Below are 23,034 nucleotides of genomic sequence, written 5' to 3'. Positions count from 1 at the left end.
AACTACATGTTGCGCGCTCTTGATAATTTTTTTAAAAATTTGCGATGATATTTACAGCTAAGGAGGTTACTTCTCTGTTTCTTGTGTCTCAGCAAGTCATGTATGGTCCGTGTTGTATTTGTGTCTTTCCTGTAGCTTTGACTGTATTCTTTGCGCGAGCATCTGCCTTGACCATGGGCGCTATAACGTAAAACTATCCCATTATGTTTTTATTCCAATCTCCTGACGTCAAATTTGCGTAACCGCTGACGCAAGCATCGGGCGGTGACTCGCAGGGTTGTTTAAAGAGACCAATCAACTACTTTCCTTGTTTATAGGAGGTCACTTTTGTTTGCTTTAAAAACGAATAACATTGCCTACACTGAACGGCTTGTCTTATCTCATTGGCTTATAGGAGGCGAGGAGCACGGCTCAAGCGGAGAGGGATTCGATGGGGCCGAGCCAGTGCACTTAAAATCGATAACCGGATGAAGAGGGTGGTGCGGCGTCTGCGATTGATCCGCTTCCCCTTACTTAGCTTAGGGTGTCTCGTCGAAAATCGCGGCGGCATGCAACGGAAGGTTAAGAATACTGCTAAAAATGATCATCAGCAAAGGAAAGTTGACTGAGCGACGTCGTAAACGTGTCGAAAGTGCTCTAAAATACTAAACAGCCCCGTAAAAAGCATTATTATACGCAAATAACCAACATGCTCTCCGGCAGGAGCGAGTAGCCGGTGCCTGAGCGATCGGTGGCAGCCATCTTTTATTCCTCTCGGAACGGGACAGCCTGCGGTTATTGACAGAAAAAGGCAGTTTTTTTTTCGGCATATTAATGCATCTTTAAAGCGTACACGTCACTCTGACGAGGTGAGTTTTCGCGGTTTTGTGACGTCGCGTGACAGGCAGGTGAAGTGGGTGCAGCCCTAAAGCTTTTGACCAATAGCCGAGGTCTAATGGCAAAAAGTCGTCGAATAAAAAATAACTATTTTTCTTTTGTTCTTTGCAGTCATGCATAATCAGTGTGTTCACATCATATCAGATGGGGAGTTACCGCGGTTTTCGTAACATTGCGTGACAGGCAGACGAAGTGAGAGTGGTCACGAAAAGTTGTTGGCAAATGGCGGAGGGATGATTGCAGAATTGGAATAGAAAAGTTTGGAATAGCGTAACGTTATAGTGCCCCATGTTTCTTTTCCCCCTCGTTTTCTTACACGCATTCTTAACCAACGAGGAGATTCTCTCGACCTCAAGAGCAACCACCTCGATGGTCCGAATAAATGTTTTTTCTCTCTCTTTCTCTCTTTTCGAGGAAGGGAAACAATGCCGCCTGCAGTAGTGGGCACAGTGCCAGAAAAAAGGCAGGAAGGACAACAAAGAAGATGCGCGCGCACTACCCCACCCGCTCGATAGCAAGGTCCCACCGCCATGTTTTTCGGGAGCCAGCTGTCCTCATCATGCGTCTCGAGCCCTCTTTGAAGACCCATGACGATATGATGCTTCGTATTTCTCCAGAAATCAGTTTATCTGCCAATGTCACCATCGCACGCTTGCAATTTTTGTCAGGAAATTTGAGCCAGAAGGCACGTGACGTAAAGGGTGGTGCTGTTCCCTTTGATTGTTCGGGAATAAAGGTCATACTTTAGATCTTATACCCGCCATGGTTGATCAGTGGCTATAGTGTTGGGCTGTTGAGCACGAGGTCGCGGGATCGAATCCCGGCCATGGCGGCCGCATTTCGATGGGGGCGAAATGCGAAAACGCCAGTGTGTTTAGATGTAGGTTCACGTTAAAGAACCCCAGGTGGTCGAAATTTCCCGAGTCCTCCTTTTACGGCGTGCCTCATAATCAGAATGTGGTGTTGGCACGCAAAACCCCATAATGAAATTTGTTTTCTATATCTTACGGGCATGCGTGCTATTAGCGTGAAAAAAAAAATTGCGTTTTTGAAAACTGAGTAGAGGTTATTACAGTGAACCCTCGCTTGAGTGAACTTCAAGGGACCGAAGGAAATAGTTCACTTAACTGAAAGTTCACTAAACTGAATATTCACTAGACCAATGTAAGACATGGCATGCAGAGTCAAAAGTTGGAAGTGCACTTCATCGAGCAAAAGAGATGGCATCCATAATGTTAGAAATGTGTGAAATGGAGTTTGTACATATCCATGAAAAACACACCACGTGGGTCGTTTGTGTGCACGCGCCGAACCGACGAGACTGGGAAGAGACGACAACCATGCCACCACTAGCCGGTCGGAAATAAACACACACCACGTGGCTTGGGGAGTGACAGATCGCCGCTTTGCTCTGGCGGCATTGTAACCGCCAGGGATGTTACTTTGTTCATGGCGTCCGAGGTTACATACTTGCTCGTTTTGTGCGGGTAATCTCGGAGGCCATGCCTCGTTGCCGTTCGTTTTCAGCGCCGCCGCTCTGCCCCAGGGGCGCTGTAGCGCCCGCGACGTTACATTGCCGCTGGAGCGGCGGTTTGATGAGGGCGGGCATCGGTGGCGCCTGCAGTGCAGTGCAGTGCAAGCCTTGGTACTCTGAGCGAGTTCGTTAAACTGAAATATTGACTGTACTGAAATTCGTTTAAGTGAAACATTTTTGCATAGAATCTATAAAAAAACTGCCGGGGATTTTTTGAAAAGATCGTTGTTCTGAAATATTCTATAAACCGACGTTCGTACAACTGAGAGTTTTCTGTACTGTGTGCAGTGTAAAAACACAATCTTCACAAGTGATAATAAATGCCCTCTTCGAAGCTTTACACAAACAGGCTCGCTATAGTTTACGCAGAACATGCTCTTCACCTCTCGTCATGACCTACAGGTAGCAATTTAGTTCTTTAAAGGTGTTGAATCGTATGGAACGGCACATAGCGCTCAACTAATATTCAGGATATTGGGCCCTATAACGTAAAACTATTTCAAAATGTATTTGTTCCAATCTCCTTATGTCAAATTATTGTAACCACTGACGCAATCATCAGGCAGTGATCCGCAGCGTTGTCTGAACAGACAATCAAACGCTATCCTCGTTCATAGGAGACCACTTCTGTGTGCTTGAAAAACGAATAACTTTGCCTGCGCTGAGCGGCATGTCTTATCTAATTGACTGACAAGAGGCGAGGAGCAGGCTCAAGAGTAGAGGGATACGATGAGGCCGAGCCACTGAACTGAAAATCGATAACCAGATGAAGAGGGTGGTGCCGGCGTCTGCGATTGTTTCGCTTTCCGTTACATAGCTTGCGGTGGCTGGTCGAAAATCGCGGCAGTATGCAATGGAAGGTTAAGAATGCCGCTAAAACGGATCTTCAGCAAATAAGAATTGGTAGAGCGAGGTCGTAAACAACTGCTCGAGAACGTTACATGGCCATGAAAAAAGTTTATTATACGCGAATAAACCTATGCTTTCCGGCAGGTGCGAGTAGCCAGTGCCTGAGCGATCGGTGGCAGCCATCTTTTATTCCTTTCGGAGTGGGGCAGCCTACGGCTATTCAGAAGAGAAGTCAGTTTTTGTTTGGCATAATAATGCATTTTTAACGCGCACACGTCACTTTGGCAGGGTGAGTGCTTGCGGTTTTGTGACGTCGCGAGACAGGCAGGTGAAGTGGCTGCAGCCCGTAATCTTTTGACCAACAGCCGAGGACAAAAAGGCATCGAATGAGAAATAAATATTTTTCTTTTTGGTCAAATCATGCATAATCGGTGTGTACACGTCATATCATATGGGGAGCTATCGCGGTCATCGTGTTGTCGCGTGACAGACAAGTGAAGGGGGGGTGGTCCAAAACGTTTTTGACCAATCGCGGAAGACTGATTACAATATGGAATAGAAAAGTTCGGAAGAACTTTACGGTATAGCGTCCATTGAGTTTCGATAACGTCCTATGAGATAAATTAAATAGACATTTTCAATTTGCCCTAAGTGTATCACAGCTGTGTAGAGGTACCCTGGTGACAGCTTGCAGTAACTTCAGCCCGTGGAAATATAATTGAAGCTGCCATATTATACATACCCGCTATTCCACAAACGTCGGCAACAGCAATCGTTAGGGTACACTAGTTTCTGCTAAACTAGAGTATGCATCCTACACCATATTGGAGTGTGAAGCGGGGTGTCAATCTAGGGCACACTCCTGCATAAACATTGTGACTGTTTCTCCTCGTATGCAGCGCTGATAATTGTTGTAACGACTGCAAAAACATGGTGCCTGTTTGCAGCACCCGTAGAGAACAAGGTTAGCGAATGTTTAATCAACAGTAAACATACCAAATAATCGAATAAGCTTTAGCATTTTTCAATGAATCAAACAAGTTTTGGCTTGCACTATGTAGATTTTTTTTTAATTCTAAGGTTGGCATGTGGGCTCAAGGTTTTACTGGAGGACGTCATTTAACATGAAAAAGTGCAGTTGTGTGCATGACATGTCGTCGGAAACGCTCTGCTGCACAGATTGTCATGGGCTTTATTATCCATCGGACGCCATCTCACAAGCTTCGCCATTTGGAGTTAGAATGAAAGAATATTTCAACCCACATTTGATATCCTAACAAAAGATGATTGAGCCTTCTGACTCCCTTATTCTCCTTACTTGAAGCCTGGTGCTATAATTGTGTGATTGATACGATGAGCGTCAATATGGTGCGTAATTATTCTATGTAGGGGTGGTGGTGCATTAATTAGTGTAGCAGCTTTCTTGGAGGAATTTCAGAAACATTGTGGAAAGCTTTTTTTTTTCTTTCAGTCATTGCTGCCAAACTTCACTTTTGATTGTTGCAACAAGTATGATGTAGTTCGCTAGCTCTCCTGCCAACCTATATTATGTGAAGGAATCTGTCGGGAAAAAAAGATAACGGTATCTGAGGATATCAGATCCGCTGAGACCATTAAATTTTAAAGTTACAACAGTGAATGGTACTGCTGAATAATTTCTCACTCAGTATAGCTGTCCAAAACATTTTTTTCCGTTAAAGTGAGATTGAAGCTTTGAACAGCATCACGACTTATACTTGTTTGAAAAATGGCCCATTTCTTTGTTGAAATAAGACAGAGGTTTAACAGGAAGACAGAAATTTGAAGTGTTAAACAGTGGGATGAATATGGAAAGCGCTCAACTTTTCGCAGTTTTGCACCTAGTTTCATGCATTTCCAGAGCTTAACAGAATTAGCGAAAATAAGAGAACAGGAAAGACGCAAGGACGGGTAACACTCTCTATACTCAGCTCATTGTAGTAAATAAAAAGGTACATATCATGCCCGAACAGACGGTGGAACATGAATAGTGTTACCGTATGCCTGAAGTCACTCATTAAACGTACCTGGGTTCTGATATAGGTAACGGTGTTGTTCCATTGACAGAACAAAAGAAGCTGTGTGTTTTGGCAAAGTGAGAGGCATCTTCCTCGACCGTATTGATTATTTTTGAACCTACACGCAGCCGTTCGCATGTAGCAAAACCTGTATTTCATTGCAAGCTAACAATGTCGAATCTGACTCGGTGCGTGCGGCTGGCGACGGCTGACTCATGCAAGTGAGGTTGAAAAGTCTGTTAATCATAGATATTTATTATCACCTAAGCGACTGTAAGCACGGCGACGTAATCGGGCTGCGTCTATGACGCTATCTTATGAATGAGTGGTCGGCTCCACGTGGTCCGCACGAACGACATTTGAAGTGTTGAAGGTTCATCTGTTTCATCGTCTATACGACATCCATTGCGATTGCGATAGGCCGAAGTCATGTCGGTCGATCCGTCGCCTCTAAATATTCTGTCCCACTGCCAACCTCGTCGGTTGACATCATTCTAAAGCGCCGATTTTTTGCTTGTCATGAACAATGGCACATTACATGGCATGTTTGTGCGATAATATGGAAAATTTTGGAGGTTGTATGCTTTACACTTCCATTGTTGAAGTTGTCCACGCGTGTAATTTATTGCCTGTGTGGAAACCCACATTCTTCTTTGAGTATTGTACATAAACTTTGCTTTTTGAGTGCCTCGACGGTTATGTAGGGTCCTTTTGTGGGGGCACTGAAATTGTATTCTACTATAAAATCGGTGCTTTGTGTTATAACGCTATATTGTTCGAATTATTTACTGCATGCTTCTTTTATAAGCAATAAGGCAGGTGGTGCCAGACAAGAACGGACGACAAGACACAGAAACACTGCTCTGTTGTCCCGACGGTGAAGAATCCGAACGTAGCAGAACGGCTATAGTCTCAAAACTAGCTCTTCATTGAGTGCACCGGTGCCCCCAAGAACAAGCTACACTCAGGCAGAACAAGAGTGACGACCGCATTCGTCGACCCCATTTGCTTTCGTTGAATTATCAGTGTCTCTTACACCGTTATTTTTCATTTTTGGTATAGTAGCTGGTTAATAGTCTGCCGCAGTGAGTTTTTGCATTCTACGAAGGAAATCATTTTCATCGTCACAAACTCAGGACGCCCCTCTTCGCAGAGCGACTTTCACAAAATAAGAACGCAATCAATAGACATCAACGTTGCGTATAAAAAGGCATTTGGAATGAAAGAACCGCTTCCTTCTCGATATAGATGTCCACCAGCGTCGTGTGGTGTCCATCGCGCAAATGCAGAACACCAGTCCTGTCCTTCACCTGTGCGACTCAAGCACAGGAGAGCAGCGACCAGATGCGACACTGTCGGCCGTCTTTCATAGTTGCACACTGACCTTGCGGCGACGACACCTGCACTCGCAGCACGCAGACAGGTTCCGCTACTACGCGCTGACGAAAGGAGGGAGGCGTGGGGATTCTGCCGGCTGCACAGCACATAAATTCGGATGTGGTGTAGTTCAGTCGCCGCCGCCAGGATGCGCTGTACCCTTCGCTGCTTGAGTGCATTCGACTCCCGCTCTGCCTTCCAGGAATTGCACGGACAATGCCAGACCTGCAAGGAAAAGTAGCCGTGATAACGGGTACGTTTTTCCACTTTGTGCGCTCTGTGCGGCGTGTTCATTATCGACCATCCAAGTGTATAAAATTCAGATTCTTCGATCTTATGCGTAATTAAAACCCGAATATTGTTATGAGGCTTGCCGTAGTTGGCAACTCCTTATCGATATTGACCACTTGGTGTCTTTGTGCATAAGTCAGCACTCCTGCATTCCGACACCATCGGAATCCAGCCGTTACAACTGGGTTTAAATGGCCGCCTTGGGCTTAGCACCTTAAAGCCCTAATTAGCCACTAAGGTATCGTCAAGGGTACCAATGTTTTGATGTATACAATTAAACGTGACCCTAAAGGGCCACCTGTAGTTCCTGGTCCCTACGGAGAGGCAGACATCGTCTACTTCCGTGCGCCCCTATTAATACAAAATATTATGTGTGACAAACTTGCCGACGGCTAGAAACACATAATTAAAATATATCCTGAACGTTTTCGTTGCATTGTGCTGGGTACTGTTCTTTACCGGAAAAAATGTAAAAATTTACGACAATTGCGCTTTGACGCACCGATACACGGTAACCAATATCGCGAGTATCTAATAGGCAATCCGTTTTGTGAGAATATGCAGTCTAGATTACATTTTTCTTAGAATAGGTGCGGTGATCTTCAAAGGTTACGGTCTATACGAGTTTCAACTAATATCAATAAATTCACGAGGATCCTTTTATGGACCCTCTTCGTATAGTTATAATTTGGCAAAGATGAGATCGCACTCATGTATATTCCTAAAGAACAAATTCATTTCAAGCAAAATAAAACTTTCATTCCCAGTATTCCAAAGTTGTAAAAAATAAACTTGACATGTCGTGCCTTATGTCTTCTCACACCCGATCTTGCATGCACAAAATGTGCGCCAGTTTTAATGCGCAGGTCCGACGCCTATTAGAAGCACGTTACCCTGGTGTATCAGTGGCCAGTGTGGCTGAACGCCTAAAGAAGTCGGTTTCAACAGGGACAGACGTGATTACAGAGAGCAGTAATAGCAAAAAAATAGTAGTGGCTATTCCGTACATTCATGCACTCTCGCACAGGCTTAAAAAAGTTGCAAGTAGATATGATGTTAATGTTGCTGTCACTGCTCCCAATGAGCTAGGTAAGATATGCGCTGCCATGCAGAGGAAAAGGAGCAGGTAAAAGGCAAAAAAGAGCAGATATTTGTCCAGTGAAGCACAATAAGTACAACAGTTTTACTGATTGTCGTATGGGTGTGGTTTATAAAATTCCCCTTAGCTGTGGCCACTTCTACGTAGGGCAAACGGGGCGGTGTATCAATCAGAGGCTAATGAAACATAAAAGGTCCTTAACCGGTGGATTGCCTTCTAATCTTTCTTTACATTGCCAAGATTGTAACCGAACGCCAGGGTTAGATGAATGCGCGGTATTGTACAGGCATAAGAATGAAGATACGCGTATTATGGTAGAGGCATGGCATATCTCTAATGGTGGAAGTGCTTGCGTAAGTCAGCCTTCGATTACTTTACATAAGGAAGAGAATAAGTGCCTTAACAGTTATCTCTCATGTAGACCGGCACATGTACCCGACTGACGCGTGGTGATACCATTCTGGAGCTTGCGCAGATGAGTTTTGTGCTTTCTTTTTTCGCCTCCGTGCTTCTTTCAGTTGATAGTCGGTGTTCGTGTTGTCCACTTCTCTACTCTTGTGTCCTGTCTGCACGCCTCACTTCTTTTTTGGATAATGAATCCTTGCCCACTAGCTCAGCTTTCTGTCGCTGATACGGTGTCTTTGAGTGGTGGCTGCATATTGAGATGCTTAGCGATCGCCACCGCACGTCTCTTCAGGCAAATAAAATACAAGTGTCCTCCTTTCTTTAATGAACTGCTAACTTCCCTCTGCTCTCACGAATCAAACAAGCAGTGCGCAAGTGGTTTGTGAATTCTTATACAACCGTCCTTACAACAGTCTGAAAAACAAACTAGGCCCTCCACTCCTGCGCTAAGTGCCCTGAAACATTGCTCATCGGCTATCGATGTTGCAAGTCAGTGTCCTAAAACGAATTTACATTGCAATGAAATGCTGCAGGTCCGCTGCGTCTCCAAGGAAATGTTGATATTTTCAACCAGCATTAAATAAATCACCGAAGAGCCACCCATGCGTGGCGAAATGGAAGCACGGTTGGTGACTAATAATGCTATTCCATTCGAATTGCGTTCTCGCTTCAAGCGTGCCAACTGGTGTTGCGCAAGGACGGTCTCCGTGCTGTGAAAGCACGCATAGATGATATTACTGACACCGTTTGCATGTTGCGACCTCGTTTGTTGCGCTCCTTTCTTCCATTTGCAACAGCACGTGTGACCTGCTTGCATGCTGTGACGTGAAATCAACCTACACTTACCCGCAATTGTACGCCTACTGCATTGGTGACTTGGTTGCTCACGCTCTTGGGAGTAGTGTGTCCCTTTTTTCAATCTCCGGCTCCTTTCTCCGGCGTTCCGCCATAATTTAAATCTTCATTTATGCCTCTGCTACATATAGGAGCTCTAGCGACCCTCCACGCTCGTGTCTATTAAAAAATTACGGGGTTTTACGTACCAAAACCACTTTCTGATTATGAGGCACGCCGTAGTGGAGGACTCCGGAAATTTCGACCACCTGTGGTTCTTTAACGTGCACCTAAATCTAAGTACACGGGTGTTTTCGCATTTCGCCCCCATCGAAATGCGGCCGCCGTGGCCGGGATTCAATCCCGCGACCTCGTGCTCAGCAGAATAACACCATAGCCACTGAGCAACCGCGGCGGGTCGTGTCTATTCACCTATAGCACGTCGTCTCAATACTAGACAGGCAACCGAGAGGAACCAAAGTATTATTTAAATTTCAACGTAAATCACAGATAGCGACAGCGCATGAATGATGCTTTTGTTCTTGTGTGGATGCTGCGTTACTCCTGGAGAAGACGGCGAGGTTCGGCAACGCGAACGCGCCTCACATGAGCTCCGGTTTATTACATCAATGCCTGCGGAACTACTTCTTATTTCGACCTGACACCGACGCCAATCAGCGCCGCAATTGAAGACATCTTTCGAGGCTATGCTCAGGCCAGCACAACAAATCTTATGGATTTGGTGTTCTCGTGTATTTGGTGTATTATGGTTGTCACGGACTCGTTGTAATCGAACAGCTTTGGGCGCACAATTAACGCTGAAAAAACGCGAAAGACGCAGCTTGGCATGCAGCTACGCTATCCCACGAGCAGTTATGCTTCGCCATGCCTTAGGTAAGATGATGAAGACGCTTTGTTGAGTCGTCAACGGCTCCTTTTCGAGGGCTCCGTGGCGGCGACGAAAACATGTTTTTCTGCATACTTCCAGCCTGCTTTTGTTGTTCATTTGCTGGTTTTTAAGCCTTTAAAAAGTTTTTGGCGAGTTTTCTTTCGTTTTTTTTTTCTTTTCGTGGGCGCGTGTGTATCGTATATATTTGGTTTTGCAGGATAGTCGCAGCGTCCCTTTGCACCACCTGTTTCAGCACGTGCAGCTGTGTGGGACGTTAAGTCTTTAGAACCTTTACATACTAGTTTGCAAGTCAAAACGCTATTAGCTATTAGTGGTTGTAGTGTGTGTGCATCCGTATCTGGGATATTGATTTGTTAGGACAGTGAGAGCGGGGCCCTGTGTTTTAACGCGTGTGAACACTTCTCATGCCTTAAGTCTGTACGGCATTTATTGCTTCTAAAACATCACTGATATGCAGGTTCATATGCAGGTTGGTGCAACCCCATCTCTTTATTGTAAACGTTCAAGCAAGCAGTGTTTCCTGCTCTTCCTGTGCCCAAGTGTTGTTTGCGATACCTTGAATGACTGTATATTTGTGGTTAAACTTCTGATGCTAAGTGGTGACGTAGAAGAAAACCCCGGTCTTCCCCAGCCTGACCGTATAAAATCGCACAAGGAACTGCTTCATGCCATTACTGCCTTGTCAACAAAATTTGACAAGCGTCATACGGAAGTAATGGAATCTTCGGCAGAGTTAAAGGAAAACATAGGGGCACTTACGCAAAAAGTCTCAGATCTTACAGAAAGAATGGTAACGTTAGAATCTGTTGTTGAATCTATTGAAAATGCGTCGGCGCCAACTGAAATTAACCGCCTTGTTCATGAAACTGTTAAAACTAAAGATGCCGTACTCAACTCGAGGCTCGACGAATGGGAAGATTGGTCTCGAAGGGAGGAGGAGGAATAAACTTTTGTTGTAGGGACACTTTATTATTTTATGGCATATCTGACAATGCTAACAAGACGTGGGCACAGTGCGAAGACTGTATAAAAGATCTGCTGCCGCGTCATCTAAGCTTGAACGTTACCGATAGTATTACCGACAGAGCGCACAGGCTGGGTTCCTTTTTTGAACTAAAGACTCGCCCAGTTATCGTCAAGTTTGCCTCTTTTAAAACCAAAGAGATTCAGAAAGCTAAGTTGAAAACAGCTGGCATCTCTGTAGGTGAAGACTTCTGCAGATCAACATGGTTGTCACGAAAAAAAATAATTGAATACGGAAAATCTAGCGGCAAACCTTTTTCACTGCGCTTTAACAAACTTATCAACAAAAAGCGCTACATCTACTGCGCATCCACTAATAACGTTTGTGAAGTTGGCTCCCCTCGTGAGTCACATGGTAATCGCAACCCACTTTAAGCAATACTGACAATTCATCTGCGTAGCTATCTTCCTGCCTCGCAAATGATGTGTCTCTTCTTTTTAGCAATGTACGTAGTGTGCTCAACAAGCGAGCGACACCCTCGGCTCATATTGATTAATGTTCCGCCGATATTGGTATTCTATCCGAAACATGGCTTTCTGCAAAAGTTCAAAGCAGTGAAATCTTTGACTGTGAAAAGAAATACGCTATTTATCGATATGACCACGATCTTCGTATCGGTGGGGGTGGGTGTCTTGATCGCTGTTAATGAAGAGTTTCCTTCCTCAAGTGTCCCAGTCGTGTCAGCTTTAGAAGTGGTGTGCGTGCGTATTACCATTGACAATAGGGATTGCATTTTTTGCCTATGTTACAGACCCCCAACTGCTCCCCGTTCTTTCTGTGATGAACTTCATGATGTCTTCAATAATATAGTTACGCGATACCCCACGTTGCCTTTTCTTCTGTTGGGAGATTTCAACCTTCCAAACATCTCATGGCACAGCGGTACCGCCACTATCACAAAAAATTCTTCGGAATGCGCACAGTTTCTTGGTGTTTGTTCCGATTTCAACCTCGCGCAACTTGTTGATGAACCTACTCGTACTACTGCAGTTTCCGCTAATATCCTTGATCTCATTTTTTCTACTACACCTGACCTGGTTTCCAAACTTACTTATATCCCTGGTTTAAGTGACCTCTTCATAATTCATTTCACTTTGCGTGCCCATGTTTCTAGTAAAAAGAGCTCTAAGGTTGTTCGCGATTACAAGCACGCCGATACGGCTTCTATCACGGCAGAAATGGAATCATTCACAGCTGCTTACATCTCCGGTTTTGGCGAACGCTCAGTTGAGGATAACTGGCAACTTTTCAAAAATAACCAACTATCTTTCACTGACAGTTATATACCTCAACGAAAGATACCCTCAAACACTAGATCGCCATTGTTCAGCAACTGTCTTACACGCCTGCGCAATAAAAAGAAATGGTTATTCCGCCGGGCCAAGCAAACAAATCTCCCCGCTCATTGGTCAACGTACCGTCAAGTGGAAACTGAGTACATCCCTATGGCTAGTAACGCTAAAACTACCGTCTTGAATGTTACACTGCCCTCGTTTCTTCAAACGAGTCCGCGAAAGTTTTGGAGTGTTGTTAATGGCACTAAAACAAACATTATACATCTAACTTACCCTGATGGCACCAGTGTTCCACCTAATCAATGTTGCAGCGTTTTGAATGAGGCGTTTGTCTCTTTCCTCAATGCCAATATTATCGTAAATTTACCGAGTGCACCAAGTTCAAACTTCCCTCTGATTGATCCCATAATAATTGACTGGGTTGGTATTAGCCAGCTAATCAATAATTTGCAGATTTCGTCTGCCAGTGGGCCTGATAGTATTAATTCAAAAATATTGAAATGCACTGACGTGTTTTCATCTGTCATTCTTTCTAAAATTTTTGCTCAGTCGTTGCAGTGTTCTTCGCTGCCGCGGGACTGGAAGAAAGGAAAGCTGGTTCCAGTCCCAAAGTCAGGCAATGCGCATGCTCCCGAAAATTACCGTCCCATTTCATTGACAAGCATCTCATGCAAACTTTTGGAACACATCATTTACTCTCACCTTGTTGAATTTTTGGAAACCAATTCATTCTTTCATCCCTGTCAACATGGCTTCAGAAAAATGTACTCGTGCGAAACCCAACTAGCTTGCTTTACTAGTGATCTTTTTGCTGCATCTGACAATAACTTTCACGTTGACTGTATTTTCTTGGACTATTCTCAGGCCTTTGATACCGTAACACACGATTTACTAAACCTTAAACTCGATAAGCTTAACATTGATCCTTTAGTATTAGCCTGGATTAAGGACTTCCTTTCCAATCGAACTCAGTACGTAACTGCCAAAAACGCTTCCTCTGCTTTTTCGTCATTTACATCAGGGGTCCCGCAGGGATCCGTCCTTGGGCCTCTGCTTTTTCTAATCCATATAAAAGATCTCCCTGACTGCGTGAAATCGTCTTCAATTAACCCATTTGCTGATGACTGCGTAATATATCATAAGATTAGTGACCCCGCCGGTTCCACTAAACTACAAGAAGACCTTAACAATTTATCTGAATGGTGCAATGCGTGGAACATGAAACTAAACGTAAATAAATGTAAATATATGCGCATATCACGCCGCTCTAACAATACTGACACACGCATGTATTTTCTGAAAAGCGCTGCTCTCTATCAAGTTAAATTTTACAAGTATCTCGGCCTTTACATCACTGACGATCTATGATGGCACAAGCACGTTGAATTTATAACTTCTAACGCTAATCGCATGCTAGGTTATTTACACAAAACCTTTACGCCCTTCCTGCATCTTTAAAACTAACGCTCTACAAAACACTCGTTCGATCAAAATTGGAATATGCCTCGTCCATCTGGGATCCCCCTCAAGTATCACTAACCCTCTCCCTCGAAGCCATTCTCCTCTCGTCATGCTAGCGTAACACTCATGAAGCGAACCCTTAACATACCGGAGCTTTCAGTACGTCGTGCATACAGTCACATCTGCCTTTTCCACAAGACTTACCGCAACCCGGTATTAAAAGAAAAACTTCTTGCTCCTCCATCCTATTCTCATCCCACAGCGATCACCTTCATAAAGTTTTCGTGCCATTTTGTCGCGCGATCGCGTACTATTACTCTTTTTTTACCTCGCACCTGCAATGACTGGAACCACCTCCCCACATCGGTCTCTACTATTATAGACTCATCGAGGTTCAAGACTGCTCTTTTCCATGCCACCTAACAAATATTTTATTCCTTCATCTGCATTCTTTTTCTGCGTATATGTACCACTCCTTTCTTTAGCGCCTACGGGCCTTGAAAGTATTTAAAATAATAAATAAATAAACAATTACTTTGTAGCATTTTAAGGATTTACCTTCCATCGTATCGGCCTTTTCTAGAAGGCACGTGCTCTGAAAGCTTCGGTGTTTGTATTAGAACAAGTCATGTGTAACATATGGCAAAAACGACGGTAAAGCATGCAGCGTGCGGGAGTCTCTCAAGGTAGAAAAAAGAAAATATGAGAAATTAGAGTAAACCGAATAATGTCTATGCTAGGCTGAAGAAAATAGAGACTTTCCAGGATGAACTTGTCAAACAAATTGAATAGATCCAAAATTAGTTAAATATCGAGCATGATGCACAGAAGGCAGTGAAAGAAATGCTTCAGGCAGCCGAGGAAAAGCTGAACCGGGCCGCGATCGCGAACGAGAAAGGTCTTGACAATGGAGTGCAGTCTCCCCGCGGGAAAGGAGATAGCGTGTCAACAAAGCACATGGAATGCGCACAAGGTGGGGGGAGGGTAGCCGGAAAGATATGCACTTCTCCGCTCAGGTGCACATCATGGTGCACACGGTGCCGGAGGTGCCTGTATGTGACAGTCACGTACAAAGACCTGTAGTGGCTGCTAGTGAGGCGATATAGAAAATGAGGTGACAGAAAGGTTTCGATATTCTAGGAGCAAACAGGGAAATGAGGTGTGGTGGCTTCCAACCAGACGGGATCCACTTCAATCACAAGCTTCGATGAGCAGTGGGCTGGTGACTTGCTGATAGTGCGGTTACATTTTTTTTTTTTGGGGGGGGGGGAACCTACGAGCGATCAGGAGGCCAGTGTAGGTAGTAATAAAGAAGGTCACCTAAGAGAATCTAGGAATAGCGTCGCCGTCAGCAGGAGAAAAAGGAGGAAAACAAGAAAGACAGCTCGCAGTGCAATAGGCTACAAAACATACACGGTGGCAGTAGAAAGTAAAGGGGGCATAGGGATTGAGGAGCGCTTAAATAGAAAAAAAATAGGGGTGTCTTCTTGTTACAAGGACGCACCTTAGAGAGTAGGAAGTGCCACGAGTTTTTGAGAATTATGTTTCCGAAGGGTACAACCAAACTAAATCAGAAATAAAGGGAGGTGAATCGGAATGCTCATCCATCAGGGCGCCAGATAGAAAAATGTAAATTCGAAATGTCAAGAGCATCATTGGTTATCATGTGCAGTGATGAATCATGTAAAAGAAATATTGGCTGGGCGTAACGTATTCGTGGACCAGAAATAACTGCAGAAAGAAGAATCAAAAGTTAGTGGAATGCCTAAGTGCTCACATAAACGGTGTCCCGAATGATGCCAAAATTATTTTGTTAGGTGACATGAATGGCCTCATACACGATCAGGACAGCTATAACGACAACAACGGGAAGTCATTGCTACAATTTTGTGAGCAACTCAATCTCGTTATCGGGAATGTAGGGCCTAAGTGGGATGGGTAGACCACGTGGGAAGTGGAAAACCGGCAATCGACCATCCATTACGGTCTGATGACACAAGCAATTTATTGTCAGTTGAGAGAAATGGTCATTGACGAGTAAAGGTATAGCAGCAAGGGAGTGACCACAAACGCATCATTTGCAAAATAAGATATATAGTCATAAATACATGTAATAACAAATATGTCAGAAGAGTCGAGGTTAAACTTGGCAAATGGTCAACGAAGGACTGGGGATATAATGAGCTTCTAAGGGCAATAACGACAGAATTACGGAAACAGAAGCAACATGCTCGTTCGAAAGGAAAATATAAACCGAAAATCTGGTGGAACAAACAGAGCGACATGAGAAGCGAGTGCCGAACGACAGAAAGCATGCCGAGGCAAAGGCAGGCAAAAAAAGTGCAGTTATGGCAGTATGTAGTAGACAGAACTCAGGAAATGTACCAGGGAAAAAAAAAGCTGTGGTTCAACTGCTGATTCAAGCAGAGAAAATAGGAGAAAGTGAACTTTGGTTGTCAGAAATACATTATAAAAAGAAGACTGCACCTAGAAGATTGTGAAACCACATAAACGTATTAGGCAGGTAGTCTGGAACAATACAACAACATATCCTAGACGAAGACGGAACCTAACTGGAAGGGGACGTGTCATCCAAAAAATAAGCGCCGAATCTTTCCAAGGCGATGAGGAGGTTATACTAGAGGGAAAAAAAGAGCATGGAAGAGAAGCAGATGGAAAACTAGCTGGTGCTGACAAATTTCATCTGGAAGAAAGCCGAAGAGAAAATTCCGAAGCACTTAGCCACAGAACTAGACGACGTTCCCATTATAGGCTGATTGATAAACTAGGTCGAAAAAGTAAGGAAGCTCTATTGAAAGAAGTAGAAAAAAGTTCAAAGGATAGACGGGTATTAGACAGTTGGCGACAAAGTTAAGTGAACTTAATTTATAAAGGTAAGGGGAAGCAAGAAAGAATTCACTCCTATAGACTGTTGATCATTACATCGGTAATATAGAAGTTAGCAAAGCAGGCAATTAAATTAAATCTGCAAGCACGGGAAGAGAGCAATGCCATTTTGCGAGAACTTCAACATGGCTTCAGAATATGCAGGCGTCTAGATGATAACTTATTTGTCCTTACTCAGTGTACTGAAATATTCAGAGTAGAAAGAAGAGCGCTATATCTGGCCTTTCTATAGACTGTTTTTTCGTAGGTGCCGCCATATTGTGAACGCAGTGGCGCCCCCTATGAGCAGTGCCATACTCGCTTGCGTGAAAGCGGTCTTTCGCATGGCAGGTATACGCTCGGCGGTAGGTTCTGGAGTTTGTTTTCGTGGTCGTGCGGTCTGTTTAGTTTGACGTGCGCCTTCTACGTGGTAAACGGTTCTGTGAGACGTGCTGAAGTGGTTTAAGGTGTCATGTTCTGCTGGACGGAACACGCAGCGCGATGTGCGCGCGCATATTTGAGCCTTCGATCAGCCTCGGAGATCAATTGTGTATTTCTGCATGTTCCAATCACTAATGTGACCTTATTGCAGTATTATCCTCTATTTCTAAGCTGTGATTTAGGAGCCATGAAAGATACTCGACGATCGTAACAGCGTGGGTGTACCGTTCTGCTACTATAGGAGCTGTGATGTTATACTTTGACAACCGTTCAAACAGTTCGCTGCAGGTTACATTGCGTGACTACTTGGTTCAATGGATGAGGTTTCCGCTCCTGAATAAAATAGTTCTGGTAAGTCATAGCAGCATACCTTACAGTTTTAATTAAGTTTCTCCAGCAAAGGAACTGTTTACGAACTGCACGAGCGTCCTAAGCAGTGGCAGGTGCTGGATTACAGATATCTATTTATTATTTATTTTTATTTATTTCATAATACTGTGAGCCTTTCTCAGGCTCTGACAGGAGTGGAATGTACAATAGGTGGTACAACAGGTTTGGTGTTCCGGAAGATGAATGAAAAGATACATAACTTATATAAATAATAGAATCAAAGTGTGCAGAGCTGTAGAATCATACAATTCATGACTCATAATCAAGAAGGCTGTGACTACAACACATTTACAAAAGCATTTTCAAAGAAAGATTCAACGTTCGCAACAAAGACATCAATTGACACATCATTCACAATATGGCGGGGCAGGCTATTCCATAGTTCTATGGATCGAGGAAAAAAAGAAAATTTGAATAAATTACATCTAGCAGCAAATGGCCGTATGCACAAGTCGTGATTGATTCTTTTGGAGCGGTGGTGAGGTGGCTTTAGGTACACGTCTTTAGTTATGTTGATGCAATCATGATATAACAGGAAAAGAAATTTCATACAGGCAGTTAGTCGTCGGCATTCTAACGTCGAGATGCTAGCCCTTTTACGGAGAAGTGTCACGCTATCGTAGCGGGAGTATAGGGAGTAAATAAAACGGAGTGCTAGGCTTTGAATTCTTTCAAGTTTCGCTTTCAGGTAAGACTGATGGGGGTTCCAAACTATGGCGCTGTACTCCAGGATGGGTCTTACTAGAGTCATATAGGCGTTTAGTTTTACATGCGCAGATGCAGCTGGCAATTTTCGCTGGATGAATCCAAGTTGTCGGTATGCTTTTGTACATATGTTATCTACGTGGGATTCCCAACTCAATTTTTCAGTTAACGTTACCCCCAAGTACTTTACTTCATTATTACGCGTCACAGCAGATCCTGATAAAAGGTAAGTAAAATAGATGGGAGTTTTTTTCCTTGTTATGGTGACAGAGGACGTTTTGCTTACATTTATTTTCATATCCCAAGTTTTACACCAAGAATCAATGTTAGTTAGGGTTAAGTGCAGATTATTTTGGTCATCTTGTGAACGAACCGTAGTGTACACAACGCAATCGTCTGCAAATAATCTGAGTACAACATCTGGAGTGACACAGGAAAAAATGTCATTTATATAGATTAAAAAAAGTGTGGGTCCTAATACTGATCCCTGTGGAACACCAGAGCAAACGTCTAGGCTAATGGATTTGGCATTTTTTATTTCGACGTATTGAGTACGGCCCGAGAGGTAAGCTGTAATACAGGAAACGATGTTTGAATTAATACCAATCATTTTAAGCTTCTCAATTAATTTACAATGTGGAACAGAATCAAAAGCCTTTGCAAAGTCAACGAACACTGCATCCACTTGCAAACCAGAGTTAATAGCAGCCGCGAAGTCGTGTGTAATTTCAAGTAATTGCGTAACTGTTGACAGTTCCTTCCTAAAGCCGTGCTGGTTTACATTTAAAAGCTTGTTGCTTTCCAAGTAAGTTATGACTGCTTTGTTAATTACATGCTCCATTAATTTGCAGCAAGAGCTAGTTAGTGATATAGGCCTGTACATGCTTACCAAGAGCCTATTCCCATTTTTTTTTGAACACCGGGACCACTTTCGCGCAAAGCCAGTCGGCGGGTACGGATACTGTTGCCATGGATAAGGAAAAAATTTTTTGAAGAAGGGGAGACAGTTGTTGCGCGTATCGCTTTAGAAAAGCATTGGGTAATCCGTCGGGCCCAGGTGATTTCTTTTCATCAAGTTGTAGCAGTAAGTTAAGAATGCCGCATTCTGTTATGACAAGGTCAGGCATGCGGGAGTGGTATTCCGATAGATTGAACTCTGAGGTAGAAGCACGGGTGAACACAGACTGGAAATAGTGATTAAAGGCGTTCGCGATACCATTTGCGTTATCCGTAATGGCTCCGTCTATTTCCATTTGGTCGATAGACGCCCCCGGTTTTGCCAGGTAACGCCAGAACTTTCTTGGCTCGTGCGTCATAAAATTGGTCAGTGTATTTGTGAAGAAATTGCTTCTTGCTGAAGAAATTTCTGCTCTGAGCATTTGTGAAAGTTCATTTATAGCATCGACGTTGGTTTTCTTTTTACGCATTCTTTGTAACTTTCTTTTGAGGTGGATAATACTGCGTGTAATCCAAGGTGTCTTCCTGTTTACTCGTTTTTTTATTGATGGGATGAATTTTTCTTCACAGTACGCTACTATTCGTTTCAGCTTTAACCATAAGTCATTCACGTTTTCAAATCCCGACTGTAAAAGACTATCTAGGGTTATTTCAATGTAATCAATAACACTGACATCGTCTGCCCTGCTGTAATCCTTGACAGATATACGAGATATGCTGGTGCTTTGGTTGGGACTGAAACTGAAGTTATCAAAAGTAAGTAAAAGCATTTTATGGTCCGAGATTCCATTTTTGATACTGATATCAGGGTTTAGCGTCTTGGAAACGAAAGCAAGATCAAGAATGGAGCTTGCTTGCTCTTGTATACGCGTTGGCTCCCTAACAAGCTGGGTTAAAGAAAAACTAAACGTAATATTCAGAAGCATTTCACAACTATTGTGCTCGTTTCCACTAATGGTCAGATTTCCCCAGTCAATCCCAGTTAAGTTGAAGTCTCTGACTAAGATTAGCTTAGTACGCTCGTTAATTTTACGGCACAGAAAGTCGTGCAATTCAGCAAGATAGTCAGTTGGCGCATTTGGTCGTCGGTAGATGCCGCCAACGAACACTGACATTCCATTGATAGTGATACTGCACCACTCACTTTCGTGATTGGGTATTCCTTCGTCTTTCTTAAATGATAAGCCTTCTTTAATAGTTATGGCAACGCCACCTCCCCGGCCATCGCGGTCGAAACGAACGATAGAATAGGAATTGGGAAGCACCTCTGAATCGTCAATGTGAGAATGCAACCAGGTTTCAGTGATGACAATTATATCGGGGCTGTATACCAGCACCATTTCTTCTAATTTTTCGGTTTTATTGACAACGCTTCTTGCATTCAAACATAATAGCGAGAGTTGTGGTGAATTTTGTCATGAGCTGGAGTGGCTGTTATCATAAGCCATACGGCTTTCGCGCTTCACGAGTGTCCTCTTATTTTCAGTGCTATCCCAAGCATACAGATCGCCGTTTATCCTCAATTTATCAAATATAAGCTTGACCTTGTCTCCTCTGGTACGATTTTCTTGGGATGAATGCCATAGTTTCCGGCGCATTTCCCGTACCGCTGGTGAGAAGTCTTCCGAGATAGATATCTTTTCGCCTTGCAACTTGGAACAGTTTCGAAGAACTGACATTTTCTCAGTGAAATCGAAAAAACGAAGGATTACTGGGCGTTCACGTGCAGTACGTTTCTTGCCAATACGATGAATCCGTTCAATAGATTTAACTTCAACTGCAAGAATGCCTTTGAAAATGTCATGTATCACGCGTTTTTCGAAAATTGCCGGGCTTTCGTTGTCTCCCTCTTTGAGACCATATATGATTCAATTGTTCCGACGACTTCTGTTTTCCAGGTCTTCTAATTTATTGTTTAACCGAGCCATCTCGCGATTCATAGTGTTAATAGCTTCCTCGCATTTTAGAACCTTTTCATTATAAAGCTGGAGGGAAGCAAGATTTGTCTCTATTTCCGTAAGCCTGACTTGGACACTCAGTAGACCTGACTCTAACTGATGTTGTGATGTCTTAATTGCGGTAACAGCACTTAAGATCGCATCCAGTTTGTCTTGATCGGGCCCTGGGTTCTCTTCAATGTCACCACTAAGCTTTAATAAGACGAAAATAACACGAGATAGGTCAACACAACACTGGAACAAGCAGTGGGGACTCGGCAGCACCAGCAATCCAACACAGTTACTTCTAAAAGGACTACTACAAAATTGTTTCTCACCAACCTGTACAAAGCAGAACACGAAATTCAGCATCGTGTGCCGTACGGTGCCGCCGAGTCCACTGAAAGGTGCAGCCGGTCGATCCGTCTTTTTATGCCCATCTGATGACGTAATTCGCCTGGGTCGTGCGCAGAACGAGATGTCCAGTTTGGGCAGCCCTGCGCAGTTGTCCTCTTGCGGCGGTGCTTTCGGTGGGAAAACGGATGCATCAGTAGACCACACGTGATTGTGCAGACACAATGCTGTTGGTGACTCTGTACATGGACGGGATGTGTAGTCAGCCGGTGGCAAGGAACAGTCATGGGCGGATCCAGGTAACCACAGGAACACCTGTACAAAGCAGAACACGAAATTCAGCATCGTGTGCCGTACGGTGCTGCCGAGTCCACTGAAAGGTGCAGCCGGTCGATCCGTCTTTTTCTGCCCATCTGATGACGTAATTCGCCTGGGTCGTGCGCAGAACGAGATGTCCAGTTTGGGCAGCCCTGCGCAGTTGTCCTCTTGCGGCGGTGCTTTCGGTGGGAAAACGGATGCATCAGTAGACCACACGTGATTGTGCAGACACAATGCTGTTGGTGACTCTGTACATGGACGGGATGTGTAGTCAGCCGGTGGCAAGGAACAGTCATGGGCGGATCCAGGTAACCACAGGAACACCTGTACAAAGCAGAACACGAAATTCAGCATCGTGTGCCGTACGGTGCCGCCGAGTCCACTGAAAGGTGCAGCCGGTCGATCCGTCTTTTTATGCCCATCTGATGACGTAATTCGCCTGGGTCGTGCGCAGAACGAGATGTCCAGTTTGGGCAGCCCTGCGCAGTTGTCCTCTTGCGGCGGTGCTTTCGGTGGGAAAACGGATGCATCAGTAGACCACACGTGATTGTGCAGACACAATGCTGTTGGTGACTCTGTACATGGACGGGATGTGTAGTCAGCCGGTGGCAAGGAACAGTCATGGGCGGATCCAGGTAACCACAGGAACACCTGTACAAAGCAGAACACGAAATTCAGCATCGTGTGCCGTACGGTGCCGCCGAGTCCACTGTTCTTCGTTCTATATACCGCATGGTCCAAGCATATGGCATCAGCGGTTATATATTCATAAATGTTGTGCGGCGTCACTATGCGAGGTCATATTGCGGCGTTAGCCCGTTTTGTCTTGCTTTTTCGAGAAAGAGGATGATAACCGAATTTCTTTTTCGGTTGTGTTCGTTCCGTTCTCTACGATGCACTCACACGTATTGCGGAAATTTTGTACTCAAAAACAGGCACCGCATTCATTTTACGCGATCCCTCTCATATATTATGGCTGTATACAGGCCGAAAAAGCAATGCCGAAGCGCACAGCTTACTTATGTATCGTGCTGGTTCACCAACCGCAGTGATCG

At 44.1% G+C, this 23,034-nt stretch overlaps 1 protein-coding gene across 1 annotated transcript; it reads right to left on the bottom strand.

Moving 5' to 3' along the window:
• Positions 1 to 4,632: 4,632 nt before the first annotated feature.
• Positions 4,633 to 22,682, bottom strand: LOC135912785 (uncharacterized). Its single transcript, XM_065445334.2, has 2 exons — positions 21,650 to 22,682; positions 4,633 to 6,897 (listed from the first exon to the last, which is right to left on the bottom strand). The coding sequence occupies exons 1-2, from the start codon at positions 22,658 to 22,660 to the stop codon at positions 6,457 to 6,459; spliced, it is 1,452 nt and encodes a 483-aa protein (XP_065301406.1). The 5' UTR covers positions 22,661 to 22,682; the 3' UTR covers positions 4,633 to 6,456.
• Between the last annotated feature and the right edge of the window lie 352 nt (positions 22,683 to 23,034).

The sequence above is a fragment of the Dermacentor albipictus genome, chromosome 2, assembly GCF_038994185.2.
Source record: "Dermacentor albipictus isolate Rhodes 1998 colony chromosome 2, USDA_Dalb.pri_finalv2, whole genome shotgun sequence".
Taxonomy (NCBI): Eukaryota; Metazoa; Arthropoda; class Arachnida; order Ixodida; family Ixodidae; genus Dermacentor; species Dermacentor albipictus.
This window is presented reverse-complemented; position numbering and strand designations above follow the sequence as displayed.

Excerpts from the sequence above, each read along its gene's own strand:
- LOC135912785 (XM_065445334.2), bottom strand. The coding sequence starts at position 22,660 with ATGCTGAATTTCGTGTTCTGCTTTGTACAGGTGTTCCTGTGGTTACCT. Across the intron at positions 6,898-21,649 it reads TCGTGTTCTGCTTTGTACAG|GTCTGGCATTGTCCGTGCAA; the intron begins GTTGGTGAGAAA and ends TTTTCCTTGCAG.